The sequence below is a fragment of the Patagioenas fasciata genome, chromosome 12 (assembly GCF_037038585.1).
Source record: "Patagioenas fasciata isolate bPatFas1 chromosome 12, bPatFas1.hap1, whole genome shotgun sequence".
Taxonomy (NCBI): domain Eukaryota; kingdom Metazoa; phylum Chordata; class Aves; order Columbiformes; family Columbidae; genus Patagioenas; species Patagioenas fasciata.
The window spans coordinates 25,024,490-25,041,586 of record NC_092531.1 but is presented as its reverse complement, the minus strand read 5'-3'; the positions used below and the strand labels follow the sequence as shown (position 1 = coordinate 25,041,586).

Genomic DNA, 17,097 nt, shown 5'->3' with positions numbered 1-17,097 from the left:
AAAATCTGTATTAAAACCTGAATTAAAGCCTGTATTAGCTTTACGGTACTCCTCCAGTACAACACTTACCCTGAAGTTTTTGGCTATGGGTAGTAAACATATAAAATGCAGAAATTCCTCCACCTCCCAGTCACCACACCTGACTTCTGAAGCATTTCCAAATCCTCAGCAACAGACACGCCATTTACACTTTCCCCTGGTTAAGTACTGGTAGAATTACATACACTTAATGCAAACTAGCAAAATAACTGAAAAAACCTTCAACCCACTACTAGCCTGCAGAACAAGTGTTCCTAAATTTATATCTGAGACGAATTTCTAATTAAATACTTTACGATACGCTTACAGACAGAGCTTCAGAGAAAAAGAAGAACATAGTAAGGATTCGGATGTTAAGCATCTGTAATCTAGTTCTCATAAACATGACACAGAGGAGAACATAGAGATATATGCAAGTAGTAATAACTGAGAGGGAATTGAAAAGAATGGTTTTAGTAAGTAAATAAGGTAGAGGAGAACCCTGCAGAGCAGAAAAACCGATTCTCAGTGGCGGGATCTTGTGGACATAATGGTGTGGATGAAGATTTTGCCATTTTCAATGAGGTGAAAAACATTTACATGGGTTTGAGAGACTTTCATCTGCAACAGCTGCTGAAATCTGTTACACACAGTTCAAGGCCAAGTGGCAGTATTGGCACTGACCATGCCAAGAAGCTTGTCTTTTTCAAACATGACAAATAATACATTGATTTTTTTTCACTTTTATCGGAAAAGTTCTTAGGTACAGATACCCTTAAAATCCGATATTTTTTTTTTCCCTTGAAAATATTTACACATCTCTATTTAATGCACTTCATAACACTTCTTACAAGAACCAAATATTCATTATCTTGTGTTTGTGGAACACTAGCTAGGGCTTGGAATTTTTGTACTTACAGAATCTAGTGTTTAGGTAATTGACATACCATGCATTTGTTTGGTTTTGGTTTTAATCCCAGACTGACCTTAGAAACAGCCACATTATTTTCAGAGTTTGCGGGGCGGGGGGGGGGGAACAACCCTGAGCTTGTACAAAGAGAAGGCGGCATATAAACAGAATGAGAACAGCTTGTCACCTTTATCTGAAACCACCTTACTCCACATCACAGAAAGTCAGATTGGTAACATACAGTTGGGGAATGCCAGATATAAGCCAGGATTGCTGCAGGCAGATGTAGGAGCATAGGGAGGAAAGAATACTATGTGCATTTCAGATAAAGGATGCACAAAGCCTTTGTTGCCAGCCTCTGTCTTATCCTAGCTCTGTTTCTTTGGATTTGTTTTGCTTTATGGAGTCACTAATACTTGGGTTTTTGCAACTAAAGAAAAATTAATGGCAAAATTATTTCTTTTCCTTTTCTTATTCTCAGAATAACTAGATGACTTTCACCAAAGCTTTAAAATAGTACAGCTGAGACAGAACATGTTATCATCTTTTAGCTACAGTGATTTGGAAATGAAAAGCCTACCTTCAGCCCCAGGAAGAAGTCACGGAAACAATCCAAGAGCAAACCACAGAGAAAAGGAAGAATGAAGAACATGAGAACGGCAATGTCCATCCTCAGGTGAGAACAAAACATGTTCCTTCTCTCAGGATCCTAAGACTGCTGGAGTTAGGCATCTAAAGAGGACATTTCTCTTCCTCCTCCTCCTTAATAAAAGTGTGAAATAGCTCCAAAGCCACAAACTAGTGAATACAGCTATACACATACCCAAGCTGTTATTCTACTGTTAAGTGGAGTAACTTTAACATGAGTGACTCATTTCTGCCTACAAAAAAAGACATTTTTCAAGTCCCTGTGATGAATCAGTTGTAGCAATTTTGAACTAGTTCTCACACATTTAAAACAAATGCCTTAACACCAACCAAAGCACAAGGGAGCACATGCAAACAATGGCTCCTCGGCCACAGCCTGACTTCATATGCATTCATATAGTACAGCACATACTATGCAGATCTCTTGTGACCTCCTGCCTCTTACTGCTTTGCTTCTGCTGTGCTTTAGGGGCTGACAGGTATTGGGCTCTAAGAGTATGTCTAGAGTCAGGCTCTGCCAACAATACAAATGATCTCTTGCCTAAATTGCAAATCCTGCTTCAAGGTCTGAGTTAAAGTTATGACTCCAAACAAGTAAATGGTTTGGGGTGACAGATCTATGTCAACACAGTGTTATTGATGTTGACCAACAGACTTTAAAGTTGGGCGCTATCAAAAGTGACACCTGCAGTGCATAGTAGACTATGATGCTACTGAGAGTCACACAGGTGACTAATTTCCTAAGAATATGGATATAAGACCTGAAGCTGTGTGCAAACAGATGTTTTAAACCATGCAGTTTACTATAGGATCAAGGTCTAGAAGAGCAGGAAATAATGCCACAAATTCAGAGAAAGGAGGAAAAGGGAAGAAGAAAGCTATGGTTGTAGAAGTCCAGAAGATACCTTTATTAAAACACACGGCCCTTTAGTTCCTTCTTCACTATATTACAAAGAATTGGATGCAGCAGCCAGAGAAGAGGATGGGATCTGTTATCTGCAGTTCCATAGTTAACATGCGACCAAATGATTTGGCATTTTATGTAAAACAAGCCTAGTTATTGTCAAATTCTTGTATAAACAGTAATATATATCATTATACATTTTTGATGTTATCAAAACTATTATAAGAATTAGCAAAATGTCTTTTATAAAACCAGCTGATCGATGTTTCAAATCATCACAGTAACAAGAAACACATTAGAATATAAATATAAGTAAACAACCACTTATATAAATACCAAAAGTAAGAGGTCCCTTTAATAGCAGTATGGCTACATAGCAGCAGAACAAGGAAAATAAAGACAGACATGGTACCTTTTATTTCTTAAGGCTTTCAAGCATTCATTACTGAAATTAGACATCTGTGACAACCTAAAGGAAGCTTTAAATGCTTGACAAGTCTGCTGACAGTTATCCTAGACTAAAAATTATGCTCTGTATCATTTAGCTTGGAAGTGGTTTGTGCCTGGGATATAATCTTGTGTTAATATAAAATCTAATGAGACAATTTATTCCCAAATACTGATTAGATGATAGTATGCAAAACACTGCAGAAGCTGATCATTCATTAAAGTCAGAGAAGTAAGCTGAAAGAGTGGAAATTGACATTAGAATACACAAAAATGGCCTGTGGATGATGAACAGTCTTTATTATGTAAACTACAGGACTCTTTGAAATTGACTTATCTCTGTCAATTTCTTTCCTCCTCTAGTTCAAGAGGTACATTTCACAAATACCTGTTTTTTAACCATAGTAACTGAAGCCAAACGCTTCTTAAGCAGCCTAGTGCGCCCAGCAACATTTGGGGACGCACAATTTGGGTGTTTCCCTGGCCCGCCACTCGAATCCCGAGGTGACGGTCCCACCGCGGATCCCGGTCTCCATCTGCAGCGGCACCTCGGCAAGAGCGAGCAGCGAGACCCCTCCCGGCGGCCGGAGCGGGGGCGACGCTCCGCGCCGGGGTCACGCCTGCCGCCTCCGGGCCCGCAGTGTCCGGGAGCAGCGCGATGCCCCAGCGGAGCGATGAGCGCTCCCTATCGCCCTGCCGGCTCCCGCCCAAGCGCCTTCCCCGCACCACCCCGACGCCCCCGCTGGTAATCCCCGCCCCACCTGCCGCGGTGCAAGGGCCCGCAAGCCGCCCCGGCAGGTTAATCCCCTGCAGCCCCTCCCACCGCCCTCCTCAGGCCTACAACTCACCCTCCCCTTCCCCCACCGCAGCCGGGCGCCCCCCCCGCCCCTCGCCCCGCCACCATTACCGTGAAGGGGATGTCCTCTACGCTGCCCACCGAGTAGCAGTTGTCCCCGGGGTTGACGGCGCCCGTGAGCACCTGGTGCAGATGCATCGCGGCCCGCCCCCCGCTCTCCCGGGGCCGCCAGCACCGCGGCCGCCGCCTCCGCCTCCGCCGCCACCGAGCGGCCGAGACCCGGATGGCTCCGCGCGCCCGACTCCCGGGCCCAGGCGCTGCGCGCGGCCGCCGCGAGCGCGCTCTCGAGGAGCCTGCGGGGGGGCGGGCGGGTGGAGGGGGCCGCGCACGCGCGGGCAGCGCCTGGATCAGGTGTGGCGCGCGCAGGCACCGCCCCTGCGTGAGCGGCGGCCGTTGGGCGCGCGCCTGCGAGGCGCTTAAAGGGCCGTGGGGGGGGAGGCGCGCGCAGCGCGGTCCGTAGGTGCGAGGCCCGCGGTGCGGGGCTGGAGCCGCAGGTCCCGCAGCCCGAGGCGGGCGGGGTAGCGGGGTGAGAGGAGAGCGCGAGGTTTAAAAGAGAGAAGGGAGACGCGGGCAAGGAGCGGGGGATGCGGTGCGCTTGGCTGGCGCCTCGAGGTGAGACGGTGGCAGGGCGCCTCACGGGGGCGGGCGGGAGGGAGGAGAAAGAGGAGCTGGGGGGGTTTATCAGCTGCCGCAGCAGCGTTCCGGCCGTGAGGCGGGCTGGGGAGGCGTGTCCCCCGAATCAGGAGCGATAAGCGTGCCGAGAGGGAAGTGCCGCCCGCCGGAGGAGCGGCTGGGCAGCGCCTCGCTGGCTGCGGGCGGTGAGGGGTGTCCTCGGCTGGCCCGGGGCAGCGTGCTGCGGGTCGCGCACTTGGGCCTCTATACAGAGTGCTTCTGAGGAACGTTTGCGGCTTTTTATTAAGGATCCTCACGTTTGGTTGTGTCTTGGGGAGCCGGTGAAGCTCTTGGGAATCCCTGAGCGTCCGTCCGGCGGGCGGTGGTGCCGCTCGCAGCCGGCACACGGAGCTCGCAGCAGCCGCTCGGGGTGCGGGCTGGGCAGCGAGTCCGAGCCTCAGGGGCCGCTCTTAGTTATTGATTCACGAGAAGGGCCGGCGTTACAAGTCAGAACTGTTTGGTATCAGTGAGAAACAAACGATGTTTTAGGGTCCTTGTAAATAACCATTTACGGGAGGTGGATGAGAAAATGACCAGTTCTTGTTTGATTGAGGTGTTTGGTTGTGTTCTATGCACGTTATGTGACCTCACAGAAACTATGGTGAGCCCTTTGCTGCTTTATTTGTAATAACTGCCAAACATTGTTGAAAACAAGCCTTTCAGTGTGCCTATCCTTATCCTTCTCGGAGGTGTGAAGAATGCTGGCTCCTGAAAATTGATCGTCAGGGGTTCTAAACTCTGAAGGGAAAAAAACCCCATCCTGTATACAATGGTCATGATATAAAGAAAATTCTCTATTTTCTTGTACTAGGTCAATATGTTAGTGTTGCAGTTGTACTGCTGATGATAGTGATTGAAGCTGCAACACTCAATCTCTTTTACAGTTTATGGCATTTTTGCCGGAGTCAAGACTGCAAGATTTCTCTCACACTATACTGCTTCTTGAAAGTGTGCATTTCCTACTAAATAAGTGAGTTTACTCAGAATGTTGAATTAAATGAAGACATAGTAAAGTCACCTTTGAATGGGGAAAAAAACCCACCATTGTTATCATAACAATTAAGATTTTTGTTTACTCCTGCCCTTAGTAAAGGCAATTTCTTTTTAAAGGGAACAGTATCTCTAGCTGGGGCGAAAGGGGGAAAAACAACATTTTGATCTTCAGTTGATATAGTTACATATTGTTTGTAAGAAGACTTGGAGATAAAAGCACTGTCATGTGTTGGTTGTTTGTCTGTTTTTAAATCAGTGGAACAAAGTCCAAGTAATGTCTGAAAGGACAACTGGCTTTTGAATAGGCACAGCCAGTCATAATATTAAATAGTATGGTAGGAAAACTGTGATCTAAAGGAAAGCGTTTTCCTTTCGTAGGTGCACTAGAGCTCTGTGGTTTTGATGACAAAAAGTCCTCAGTGAAAGCGGAGTACTTGCAGGATCAGTTCAATCATCTTGTGTAACAGACATGATGGAGAGTTTTGGTTTTCAGCCCAGTCTCCTGTTACCTAATCAGAGGAAGGCTGCCAATAATCTGGGGCATGCCAACTGTGGGACAGACTTCCATCTTATTGCTTGGGTTGGTAAGAAACCTTTCAGTGTTCGACTTGCATGGTGCTCTAACTCCACTGAAGCTTTGTGGTGGGACAGAGAATGCATGTTATCCTGAAGCAGGTAAAGTTCAGCTTTCAAGGAAAAATAATGCCAAGTTACAGGCTTAATAGTAAAATACTCTGTGGCTGTGGAAACCTATAGACATGGTCAGCTCTGTGCGTGGTGCTTTGAGCAAGAATCATTCTGCAAGTATCTGCAGATAAGGCCTTCACATTTTTTCCTGAAAACAAGTGTTTTCACGCAAGTTCTGCTGACAGATTGTTTTATTTACCTTAATTCTTCTTTACTAGTGACTCAAATACCGCCCATTAAAATAATTTTCAGTGCATGTAGTAGTTATTTCTATGTCCAAGAACATGAAGCAACAATAATGCAGAAGATGCAAAAGACTACACTGTTAAATGTGCATAGGGAAGCAATCCTGAAGCACATGCAAAAGAAATATGCTGCATATAGCCTAGGGAAAGCAAGACTCTTCAGAGGTCTCATGCAAGAGAAGTACCTTTTATTTCAAAGCTGAAATGCTGCACTTCAGCCTTGGTATCTCAAAACCTGCAGAACACACCCTGTTTCAAGCACTCTGGCCAGTTTTCTGTGCTCTTGAAGGCCTTTACCCTTCCACAAGAAATTGAGAACTTCCAGGCACAATGCTTTTATGATTCTGTGAATATTTTCTTCATGATTCAAATCTTGACTGTATTCTTGAATAACTTGTATTTTTTCCTGAAGAAAAGCTGCTTGCCGTTTTTCTCAAGAAGTCAAATTCAGCTGTTAACTTAGCTTGGAGAAAATTGTTTCAATCCTAAGATGCAACACCTGTTCTCTGCTATTAATTTCTGAACTGTAATGTGGGGGGTTTCATACTACCTTTGTTATGACTCATAGAACAAGATTGCCCCAATAAAGATCCTAATTTGTGAACTGTTGTTCATTGTGTATTTCTGCAGAAGACCTTCAAGGCATTCCCCTGTAAAGGATGGTGTCCTCTTCTATACTCCTAAAAAGACCTTGCTACAGCACAGTTTTTGCTCAGATATTTTTAAAAGCTCATGGAAACAATCTTGCTTCCCCAGAGGTATCTAAATGCTGAACACTTTTGGCAGTGCATAGGTGTCTAAACACTTCCCCCTGTCTGGACCCCGACTGTCCTGTAAAGTAATTACTCACACTTCCAATCTGAATGAATTTAGTGTCTGGATCCTAATAAACAGTAAAAGACACTGTTGGTTTAATACAAATACTCTTCTTCAGACAGAAGAATTAATACTTTGTACTTTTGCAGTTCTGATCATCTCTGTCTCTTGCCTTTCTATATGTCTTTCTAGCATCCAGAAAATATAATCCCCCTAGCAATGTCATGAATGACCATGTAGGATTAATTCTGTGTTCTTTAATTTGCACTCTAAGTGATGATTTTGTAGAATGGCAAATGTCATTGTCAATTGCACACATATAACTTTCCTGACATATAAACAAGCATTCCGTATCATAGTAAGTGCTCTGCTAGCACTAGACATACATGAAAGATGATCTGAGAGTTTCCCCTCACCAGCTTTTGGGGGGCGGGGGGGCAATCAAAACAAACCTCAGATTCATACTGAGTCATGTTCTGCAGCAAGATTTCAATTCTCCCAAAGGCAGACACTTCTGTCCTTAAGGAGGCAATGAAAGGTGTTGCATGGGGTTATTTACAGCACAGGCTCATATCCAGCAACTGGAGGACACCAGAAGATGATTCCTGTTGTGAACCTCTGATGACAGAGTTGTCAGGCACAGACCAGATCTTCAACACCAACCCTTTTACAAGCACAACAGGAACAATTGTGCAGTGAAGGCTGAGGAAGACTTTCCCACAGAATTATATATGGAACAACTTGGTTATTTGTACCTTCTCTCCAAAGAATGTGAGAGGTCTGTACAGGTTTCTAAGTGTGGAGATTCTCAATGCAGAGATTGCTGATTCCTATGTCAACATTATCAGTAAGGAACACGTGGATTTTATGCCAGACTACAGACTGATCGGCAGAATGCTGCAGTATGTGTCAAAGTGAAATTTGCTTAACTCCTTATATAGCATTGAGAATCTCTGGGATTATTTTGGGATGTGAACTGTGTGTTCTGATCTTGCAGACAATTCTGAGATTGTAATAAAGATGTATGCTTATGGAAAACATCCTCTCGCTTCCTACAACTGCAAACAGGATATGAGAAATGACCTGAATGCTTGCCATGAGCAATTATGCTATGCAACGAATTCACTGAAAGCGCGCTCTGGCTCTCCAGTCATACACCTTAAATTAAGTAAACATAAAAGGTGAAATTTGGGCCTAAATAAGCAAATAAGTTTTGAAAGTGACTTGGTGGGAAAAGCATATCATGTTTTCTCTAATTTGTATATATTTATTTGGGTTCCTTCCCCATGGTTTTCCCTTTCCTGTCAGTTTTTTCTACCTCCATCTCCCAAACTTTAGAATTCCCTAACTCAAGTGCTAAAGTCCCTTGTACATGTTTTGGAAACTGACAAAGAGAGACTTTAATTAGGCCCCGGATGGAAAAACTGCAGCGAGAGGCTGATAGTTTGGTCTTGTTTAGCATAAGATGAAAGTGGTTGTTGGTACCTTCACTTAGAGGGAGGAAGTGATGGTGTCAAAGAGAAGGTTGATGTCCCAGGGGACATTGCAGGGCAGTAAGAAGGGGACTGAGGAGCTGGCAGCTTCATTTGATCCACTGCTATGTGACAACTCATCTCGCAGAAAAAGGTTCCTCTAGCGCTACCAGCCAAATGTGTGTGGCAGCTGGCATCTTGACCTGTCTTGGCTTCCGTTTCTTTTGGCTAGACTAGAATGGGGGAATTTGAGCTATCTGGTTTTGCCTGAAAAATGAAGACAATTGTTAATTTTGTAGTGGCTAAAGGAGTGATGAAAAAGCTAGCGGTTCGTTGTGTACAATGTAAGGAGAAGCTAGTACTGAGCGCTCACTACCATTGAGTCAAGTGGTGTGTGCTGAACACCTCTGACAGGTCAGTGATGGACGTGGACGTGTGTTCTGAGGGTGCGCACAGGACTAAACGAGTGAAGTGGTGGTGATATTTGCCAGCAGCGTAATATGGAAATGCTGCCCACTGCATCACACAGATCTGCTGCCATCTGTTCACCAAGGTTTGCTGCACTGACATGAGCAGAAAATGGTATCATTTTCCTTATGTTAAAGCTGTGGAAAAGCTTGCTTTTGTGCTTGGTTTTTGTTTGGTTTGTGTCTGTGTGGGGGGTTGATTTTGTTTTGTTATTTATTTTCTCTGAATTCAGGTCAAGTTCCTTTATTCTTAATATGAAATTTCTATGGATGTTATAAATTTAAGGAGCCTTAGTTACATAAATAATATTTGTCTCCTGCATCTGATCAACATTTCTTTTTTGTTTTCTTTGCTCTTCCAGCAAATATATAAACCCAGTAATTAAGCCAGCAGGACAATCAGTCTATGTGGATCATACGGGGTTTTTTTATACCTTATTGGTAATGTACCCAAAAGGGATCATTTCACAATGACCTTGTAGTCATAGTTATCAGGCAGTCTATATTTTGATTTTTTAGAGTTAAGCACATCAAATAGAATAATCACAATTGTTGCCACATTTGCTACTGATGGGTGTTTGCCATTATTTTTGGCCAAATAATCTATTTAAAAGACTGCTGACTGGGCAGCCCAAGCAAGCCTGTGGGGTGCTCTGTTTGTTTTAGGATCTCAGGCTACTAGCCTTTAGTATCAGATACTATATTATGGAGGTAACCTTATCTGGTCTTAAATACAAGTTTTTATTAAGAGGACCAGCTGTGTAATAGCAAGTATGAGTAGGACCATTCAGTACCTTTGACTATTTTCCCATCTGCAAATAACTGTTGGACATCAGCTGTGCTGCGTTACTGAACTGTACTAAAAGATCTGAGGTACAGCATAGGGGATCTGTGAGCTGTATATTCTGATGTTCAAACGGTCTCCAGTTTTCTCTGTCCCAATCTCTTTGTACCTCATTCACCTGTTCTGGAGTCATCAGCTTTCACTTAGCTGGAGAATCTGTCAGTGTTTTGCTGGTGATGAGAACAAGAGTTGCTACCTCTTACCTTCTGCCTCTCATCTCTGAGGATCCCTGGAGCAGGAGACATCCAGCCTGAACTTCTGCATTATCCAACTGCTTTTTACCAGTAGCACCACAGACCAGCTCAGCTGTTGCTGCGAGCAGTGAGTTGTCAGCCTTGAATTTGGCCTGCTTTGTATCACAGAGCTGAAGTAACGGTGTCAGGCTCAAGAGCAGCCAAGTACTCTCCATTTGGCTCTTGAACTGGGCTCAGTGCCAGCACAATAATTAATTATTCTCTTTATGTCTTGGTTCTAAGTAAATAAAACGTTGAAAAGAAGATATACCTAGGAGAGACGGTTCAGCATTGCAAATGACTGGATTATTTGGTCCTGCCATGACCAAGAAATTACATAGAAACAGATAATCTACTTTGCAATGTAGCTACATAGTCATTTATTATGGTTTATACAGCTTGATTTGATGCTTGGGTGCTTAGACCTCTAGCACCAGTATAAACTCTCCATGTGTGCACTTGTACTAATGAAATCCTGTTAGTTTGTAGAGCTGGCCATTGACCAGAATCCCCGTTCTGGAGAAAAATCTGAAACATTTTATTGAAAAAATATAAACCAGAACTACTATGAAGCAGAAATTAAAAACTCCAATGTTGAAGTAATAATTCTTTGAAGTATTTGGGAGTATCAGACACTGAGCTGCTTAAGGTGTGATTTCACCATGGCTCCCCCAGGTGACTAATGTGGGAAACTGGGGAGCTGGTTCTAACCATAGCAACTGAAAGGTTTGGTTTTTCTTATTTCATTTTATTTTTATTTTTTAAATGGGAAAAAGAGGTGAGAGGATCTCTGTATTTTGCTATATAGGCCCTAAGGGAATTATCTTGTTATCCGCACTTTTGTTCAGTCGGTTTAGAGTCGTGTTGACCTGGCTATACAATTTGTATTTTTTGATGGTAAAAGACATGTATGCAACATACATTGCAATGCATTTAAAAACACATATCTATGATATGGGTCCATTTTTAAACTTTGGTCTCTTGACTGTTCCAACTTCCAGATAACAGGGTGGTTAAAGTTGCTGGATTTTTCTCTTGTTTCCAGCTGAGAGAAGCTGAACAGATGGGAGTGGGAGAAAAACTGACACGCCAGTGCAGACAGTGTGATTAATTTGTTGTGGTTCTTTTTTTGTAGTTTTTGTTGTTGTTCTGTTTTTAATTTGGGAGGACAGTGCGCATACTGCAGAAAAGGCGGTAAAAATATACAAGTAAGTTTTAAGTGTTGTTTGTCCAAACCTCTAAAATGTCTTCAGTTGCTACCTGGGTGTAGTGGGAAGGGAAATAGCGAGACTGTATTTAGAAAGGGTTGCATCCATAAGGTAATGCAACCAGCAGCTTTCAGAACTCTGCCAGATGGTGTTAGCTATGGGAAAGTTCTGTGATTCATTTGCTGAAATGTTTGTCATGGCAACTGAGGAGTTTCAAACTTGTTGGTGCAGTAATGGTACAAAACTGCCATTGGTCTCACCAGATGTGACACTCAGCATAAAGGAAACTTCGTATGACACTCCTTTCCAGCCTGCCTACTTTGCCCAGCAAGATGCAATTGTAATATTTTTTTGCATTTAGCTCCATCTCAGGGTTCATCAGACCTTAAATTTGCTACTTCAAAAACCTGTAATAACTACTCAAAAATATCACAATTATTCACGAATTTTTCCTTTACCTTGTGTTTACAATGTCTGATTGAAGGAGAAATGAATGTTCACTATCATTAAATTATCTCCTCTCCGTTTTGGAACAAGCAGTGGGCAGATTATCCCAGGAATGGGATCTGGTAGAAGAACCAAGAAGGGCTGCAGGAAGGCCGGAACAATGCTGGATTCTTTTCTTCAAATAACTCACTGGGGACAAGATCTGCAAAGGGGTATTCCAGTGATCCATGCTAGCCAAAAAAATATACCTTTGTATAGTTTCATTTTCAGTTATGCTGTTTTCAAACATTTACAGTTCGGTTTCTAGTTTAGCATTCCAAGTTTCAAATCTGTCCCTCCTTGCTAGTGATTAGTAGGAGGGAGTGACACGTGCTGAATGTTAAAGTGGCATAGCACTGGGGGAAGGGAAGCAGTAACATACATATATTGTGTACGTATACATTACATAGGACCCTGTAGATTTGCATGTTGGGTATCTGCCGTTAAAATGAGATCACAATAGTAGAGGAAAGGGAAGCAAACATTCTGTCTTCTGTCAGTCAGCACACGCTTTTCACAAAGGGAAGCTTTTATTAAGTAGAACATGATGAGTTTGGCATGATGTATGAAAGAAATGGGACCACTGGTGATGCTATAAAACTTTATAGAGTGGTGCTGGTATTAATACAGCAATTTTGTATTCCTTACTCTTAAAGTATTCGAGCAAGATTGTGAAAAAGAAGTCTAAAATTCTTTTTGAATAATAACCAGTTTTCAGGAATCAAGGGAGTGGGGGATACTCTACTTTCTACTGACTAAAATATCAGAAGATAAAAATTAGAATTACTAATAAGAAAAGTACCTAAACTGCAGAGATAAACTTGATCGCAGTAGTTTTAGATTTAAGGTGTTATTTTCACAGCTGATCCTTCCAATACGAGATCAAAAGAACTATTTTAGGTACTGGACTTAGAAAACTAAATATCGAATATTGTTCTACTCTGGCAGAAACTATACCTTGTTTTAGTGTGAAACCACTGTGAAAAGGTTGATTCTGTCCTGAGTGTTGTTTTGTGTATCTTTTGTTAAGTGATTAGAAGGCTGACAGGCTGACACTTGACAAACCGCTCCCCTAAACCTGAAAATCCTTTTCATTCATTTGCTTTATTCAGGCTGGAATAGAGCGTTGCTTGTGGAAAGCTAATTTACTGGGGGCAAAAAGAGAACAGGATTATAGCATCTCACCTCTAAACCTCCCTCCCAGATCAGCCACACAGGCACACAAAGCACTCTGAAACGTTCTTGTCAGCGCTGGATTTTAGTGTCAGTTGATAAACAATGATAACAAAGCATCTGTTGATTTTTACCATAGGAGCACGTTGGCTTTTTTGTTCTATTTGACACCAACTAATTAGGTTGATCTGTTCTCAGAACGACTGCATAGAAACAGTTGCTTTCATGTGTTGCTATTCTTTGACAGGATTTCTTTGCTTGCTAAATTGAATCGTATTCAGTTGGAGTTGAGGCAGAGACAGTATTGATTCTGGGGAAAACTCGCAGAACTGCTGTGATTCTGTACTCCAGCTTATTCATATGTTTATATTTAATGCTGCCCTTATGTATGTAGGTATTTCATGAAGGCGTGGGGGTTGCCAAAGCATGATGAAATTCATGTAAGATGCAGTAACTTGCTGCCATTTTTATAAAACATTAGTGACACCCAGTGGTTATTTTTGGTTATGGACTAATATACATTAGAAAATTTATTCTAAGCCTTTTTCCTTATAAACACTGGAGCTCAGAGGACTCGTGTCAAACCGAGGTCTGTGTGCCTTTGGCAGGTATATATCGTCTGTACTTTAGGCTTACTAATTTGAATGAGCTTAACCAAAGGGAATGGAGAGAAAAAAGGCACTTCAGACTTGTTTTGAAATGGTTCTCACGTTATACCAGACCTAATGACAATGCGGAAAGTGTTCTTGTGCTGTAAGGAATGGGCTCCTTTTCCTTCTTATTTTCTTTCTCTTCCCTACCTCCCCTCCTTATTTCATTTTTTTTAATTAGTATGCTGTGTTAACATTTTTTTTCTTCTGCTATGGCTTAGGTGCCTCTGTACAGAAAGCTGGGTTTCCTACTTTACACTGCTGTCATTCCCCTTTGTACCTTGCTTGTTTCGCTAGGACTTGATTTGTTGTTTTGCAAATACATTGAAGAATTGTTTAATGTTTGCAAAGTGTTTTGAAGCTAGGGGTCAAACTGTTTATCTTTTTACTATGTCAACTGTTGCCTCATTCACAAGCAAAGCCTGCTGCTGGAGGCAGGGAGGATTTTGGACTAGTAAGTTTCTTAGGATTGATTTTTACACATATGTGGGGAAGTTGTAGTTCTATGTGTGTGTGGTCTTCATTTGTAAAATGGTGACATTGGTGTATCCTGGTTTTTGAACATGAGAATACTAAAGCCTGGTGACTTTGTTATGATTTGGTGTGTGTTGGTTTTGGTGGTGCTTTTTTTTCAATGGGAGACAGGCCAGTGCAGTGTGCGGGTGCTTGGGTTGGTGGACTTAAACTGGAGAGTTGGGCAGGGAAAAATGTCATGAAATATAACAATGGCAAGTGTAGAGTCTTGCATCTGGGCAGGAACAACCCCAGGTTCCAGTGTAAGTTGGGGAATGACCTATTAGAGAGCAGTGTAGGGGAAAGGGACCTGGGGGTCCTGGGGACAGCAGGGTGACCATGAGCCAGCACTGGGCCCTTGTGGCCAGGAAGCCAATGGTACCTGGGGTGGGTTAGAAGGGGGTGGTCAGTAGGTCAGAGAGGTTCTCCTGCCCCTCTGCTCTGCCCTGGGGAGACCACACCTGGAATCTTGTGTCCAGTTGTGGCCCCTCAGTTCCAGAAGGACAGGGAACTGCTGCAGAGAGTCCAGCGCAGCCACCAAGATGCTGAAGGGAGTGGAGCATCTCCCGTGGGAGGAAAGGCTGAGGGAGCTGGGGCTCTGGAGCTGGAGAAGAGGAGACTGAGGGGTGACCTCATTCATGTTTACAGATATAGAAAGGGGGAGTGTCAGGAGGATGGAGCCAGGCTCTTCTTGGTGACAACCAATGGTAGGACAAGGGGTAATGGGTACAAACTGGAACACAGGAAGTTCCACTTAAATTTGAGAGGAACACAGTGACAGAACACTGGAACAGGCTGCCCAGCCCTCAAAGTTTCTCTCTTGAGCACGTAGTGTCTGTAGCCTTTACTGTCCATTTCTGTATAATATTGACCAGTTTAGAGAAGGTAATAATTCCATTCAGATTGGCTAGTACTCCGCTTTGTGACTGCAGAGGAGAATCCATGAAATTGAAGTGAGACCAGTGTGGGATTCATTTTTCTTATATCTGTCTTATTTATCAAGACTTGAGCTGAAATATTCAAATATCATGTTTTTTTCAGACACATGCCTTTATAACCACAGACTATATATATCGTATCTCCCAGAGAAATGAATAATGCCATAAGGAGCTATTTAATCATGAGCATGGAGATTGCTCTGCAGATTGCTGTGCTCTGACAGTGCCACTCAAGATGGAATGAGAAAAATAATGCTAGAATAAAAGGCGTCAGATTCATAGTTACTTACAGAGCAGTAAACTCAGCCTGTACTTTCTAAATACCACAGAGAGAAACATGCACAGAGAAAAGGAACAGCATCTATTCCTGTTAACTAAACTTCGCAATACAAAATTAAAATTATAACTTAGAGTTCTTTGTGCTACCTGATATGTCTCATGTTGTGGATGTTGGGAGGCAACCTTCTTGAGGAGACTGGATTTAAGAATATTCTGAAGGAGAATGACTTATTTAACCTTCTCTTACATTTAAAATACTGAGCATATATTCAACTAGGCTATGAAGCTTGATAGAGAGTCACAGACAGTCACCTCCGAACTCTAAAAACTCATTATCTTCAGCCTATTCTGTGTTTTAGCAATTCGTCCTGGTGGAGTTGCACAATGTGTTTTGTTTTGCTGCCAGATGAAGTCAAGCTGGTATCGGCTGAACTTGTGAAGGTGCAGCATGTGTGTTCCAGTGGGACAGCATTAACACAGTTGTGACGAGGCATGTTTCTTTCACACAGACACGACTTTAGGTACTAGCATTTAGCTCCTCAATGGGAGGACTCCTTTGCACAATGGGAATTCTAGTGGCAGAGATGGTGGTGTGTGGGAGACTGCATCAAGATAAGTGAATGGAAGAAGATCAAGTGAGAGATAAAGTGTAACAATATGCCTGCATACCTCAGCAAGATGAAGAAGTGATGCTTCACAGTGACAGCTATAGGACTTTAGTTGCTCGGTGTGACATTTCTCAGTGTTACAAAGACCATCTGTGTTCTGCTTGTGTACAAATCCCATCTGCTTTAGTGACAAGTCTTTCAAGGAAGGACTTTCTAAATGAAATGTATGCCTGCTGTTGTTCACTTGGCATCCCTAGAAGAGTGTAAGGATACGTGGAGTCCCACCAGCTTTGTGGGCTTATCCAGTGTTTGAGTACAGGTTTGTACCAAGACAGTATAGATAGAAGGCAGAGCTTGGGCTGGAGCACAGCGGTCAGATCAGGTAGCATGGAGTTATCTCCATTCACGAAATAACATGGTTTGCTCTGCCTGATTGTGTGTGCACCTTCTAAGTTTAAGTCAGATTTTAATCTCTCTACATAAGAGCATTTCCCTTCTCAAATAATGACTGATAAGAACATTTTCAATAAACTGACAAGGGAATTTGAATTTCTCCTACTTTTGAATGAATAACGTACAGCTAAGGAGATGTATTGAAAATTCTTGGCTGGGTTCAGCTATTTGGAAGAATGGAATGTGGATAGAAGAGACTTTAGGAGACTGAATCTGCACATGCAGAAGCCAATGGTATGAAATACAGGAATATCGGTGTGATGAGGAGCAACTGCTAGGAGAAGTAGGCTTCTTCAACAACTACTCTGCAACATTCACATACTATTTAAAAGAGAAACACATCTGAGTGGCATACAGTTGTTTGTGTGTGTGTTTTGGTTTTTTTTTAACTGTTCATTTTTGAATAGGGAGAACATCTGAAAAATTTCCATCCCAGGGTATATGTTTCTGAAAATTATGCATATGAGAAATGTGGTATGTAAATAAATGGGTGGAGTCATTCTGCATTGCAACCAATACACCAAAGTCTTCTCAAGTTCACTTGCATTGTAAACACCTGTTTGATTTGGTCTTATAT

The 17,097-nt window shown here is 42.7% G+C and overlaps 1 protein-coding gene and 1 long non-coding RNA gene across 9 annotated transcripts in view; one reads left to right on the top strand and one right to left on the bottom strand.

Moving 5' to 3' along the window:
- DMXL2 (Dmx like 2) overlaps positions 1–4,015 on the bottom strand; it is a 49,804-nt gene extending 45,789 nt beyond the window's left edge. For 7 of the 8 annotated variants that reach the window (XM_071814102.1, XM_071814104.1, XM_071814103.1 and 4 more), the window contains exon 1: positions 3,835–4,014. In XM_071814102.1, the coding sequence (XP_071670203.1) occupies positions 3,835–3,921 (87 nt within the window). In that variant the 5' untranslated portion in view covers positions 3,922–4,014. Of the gene's footprint in view, positions 1–3,834 lie in introns of all 8 variants that reach the window. The other variant, XM_071814108.1, reaches the window with a different exon arrangement.
- Positions 4,016–4,174: 159 nt separating this feature from the next.
- Positions 4,175–8,274, top strand: LOC139828967 (uncharacterized). Its single transcript, XR_011741135.1, has 3 exons — positions 4,175–4,395; positions 5,827–6,032; positions 7,011–8,274. It is a non-coding gene; the product is annotated as an uncharacterized lncRNA (long non-coding RNA).
- Positions 8,275–17,097: the final 8,823 nt, after the last annotated feature.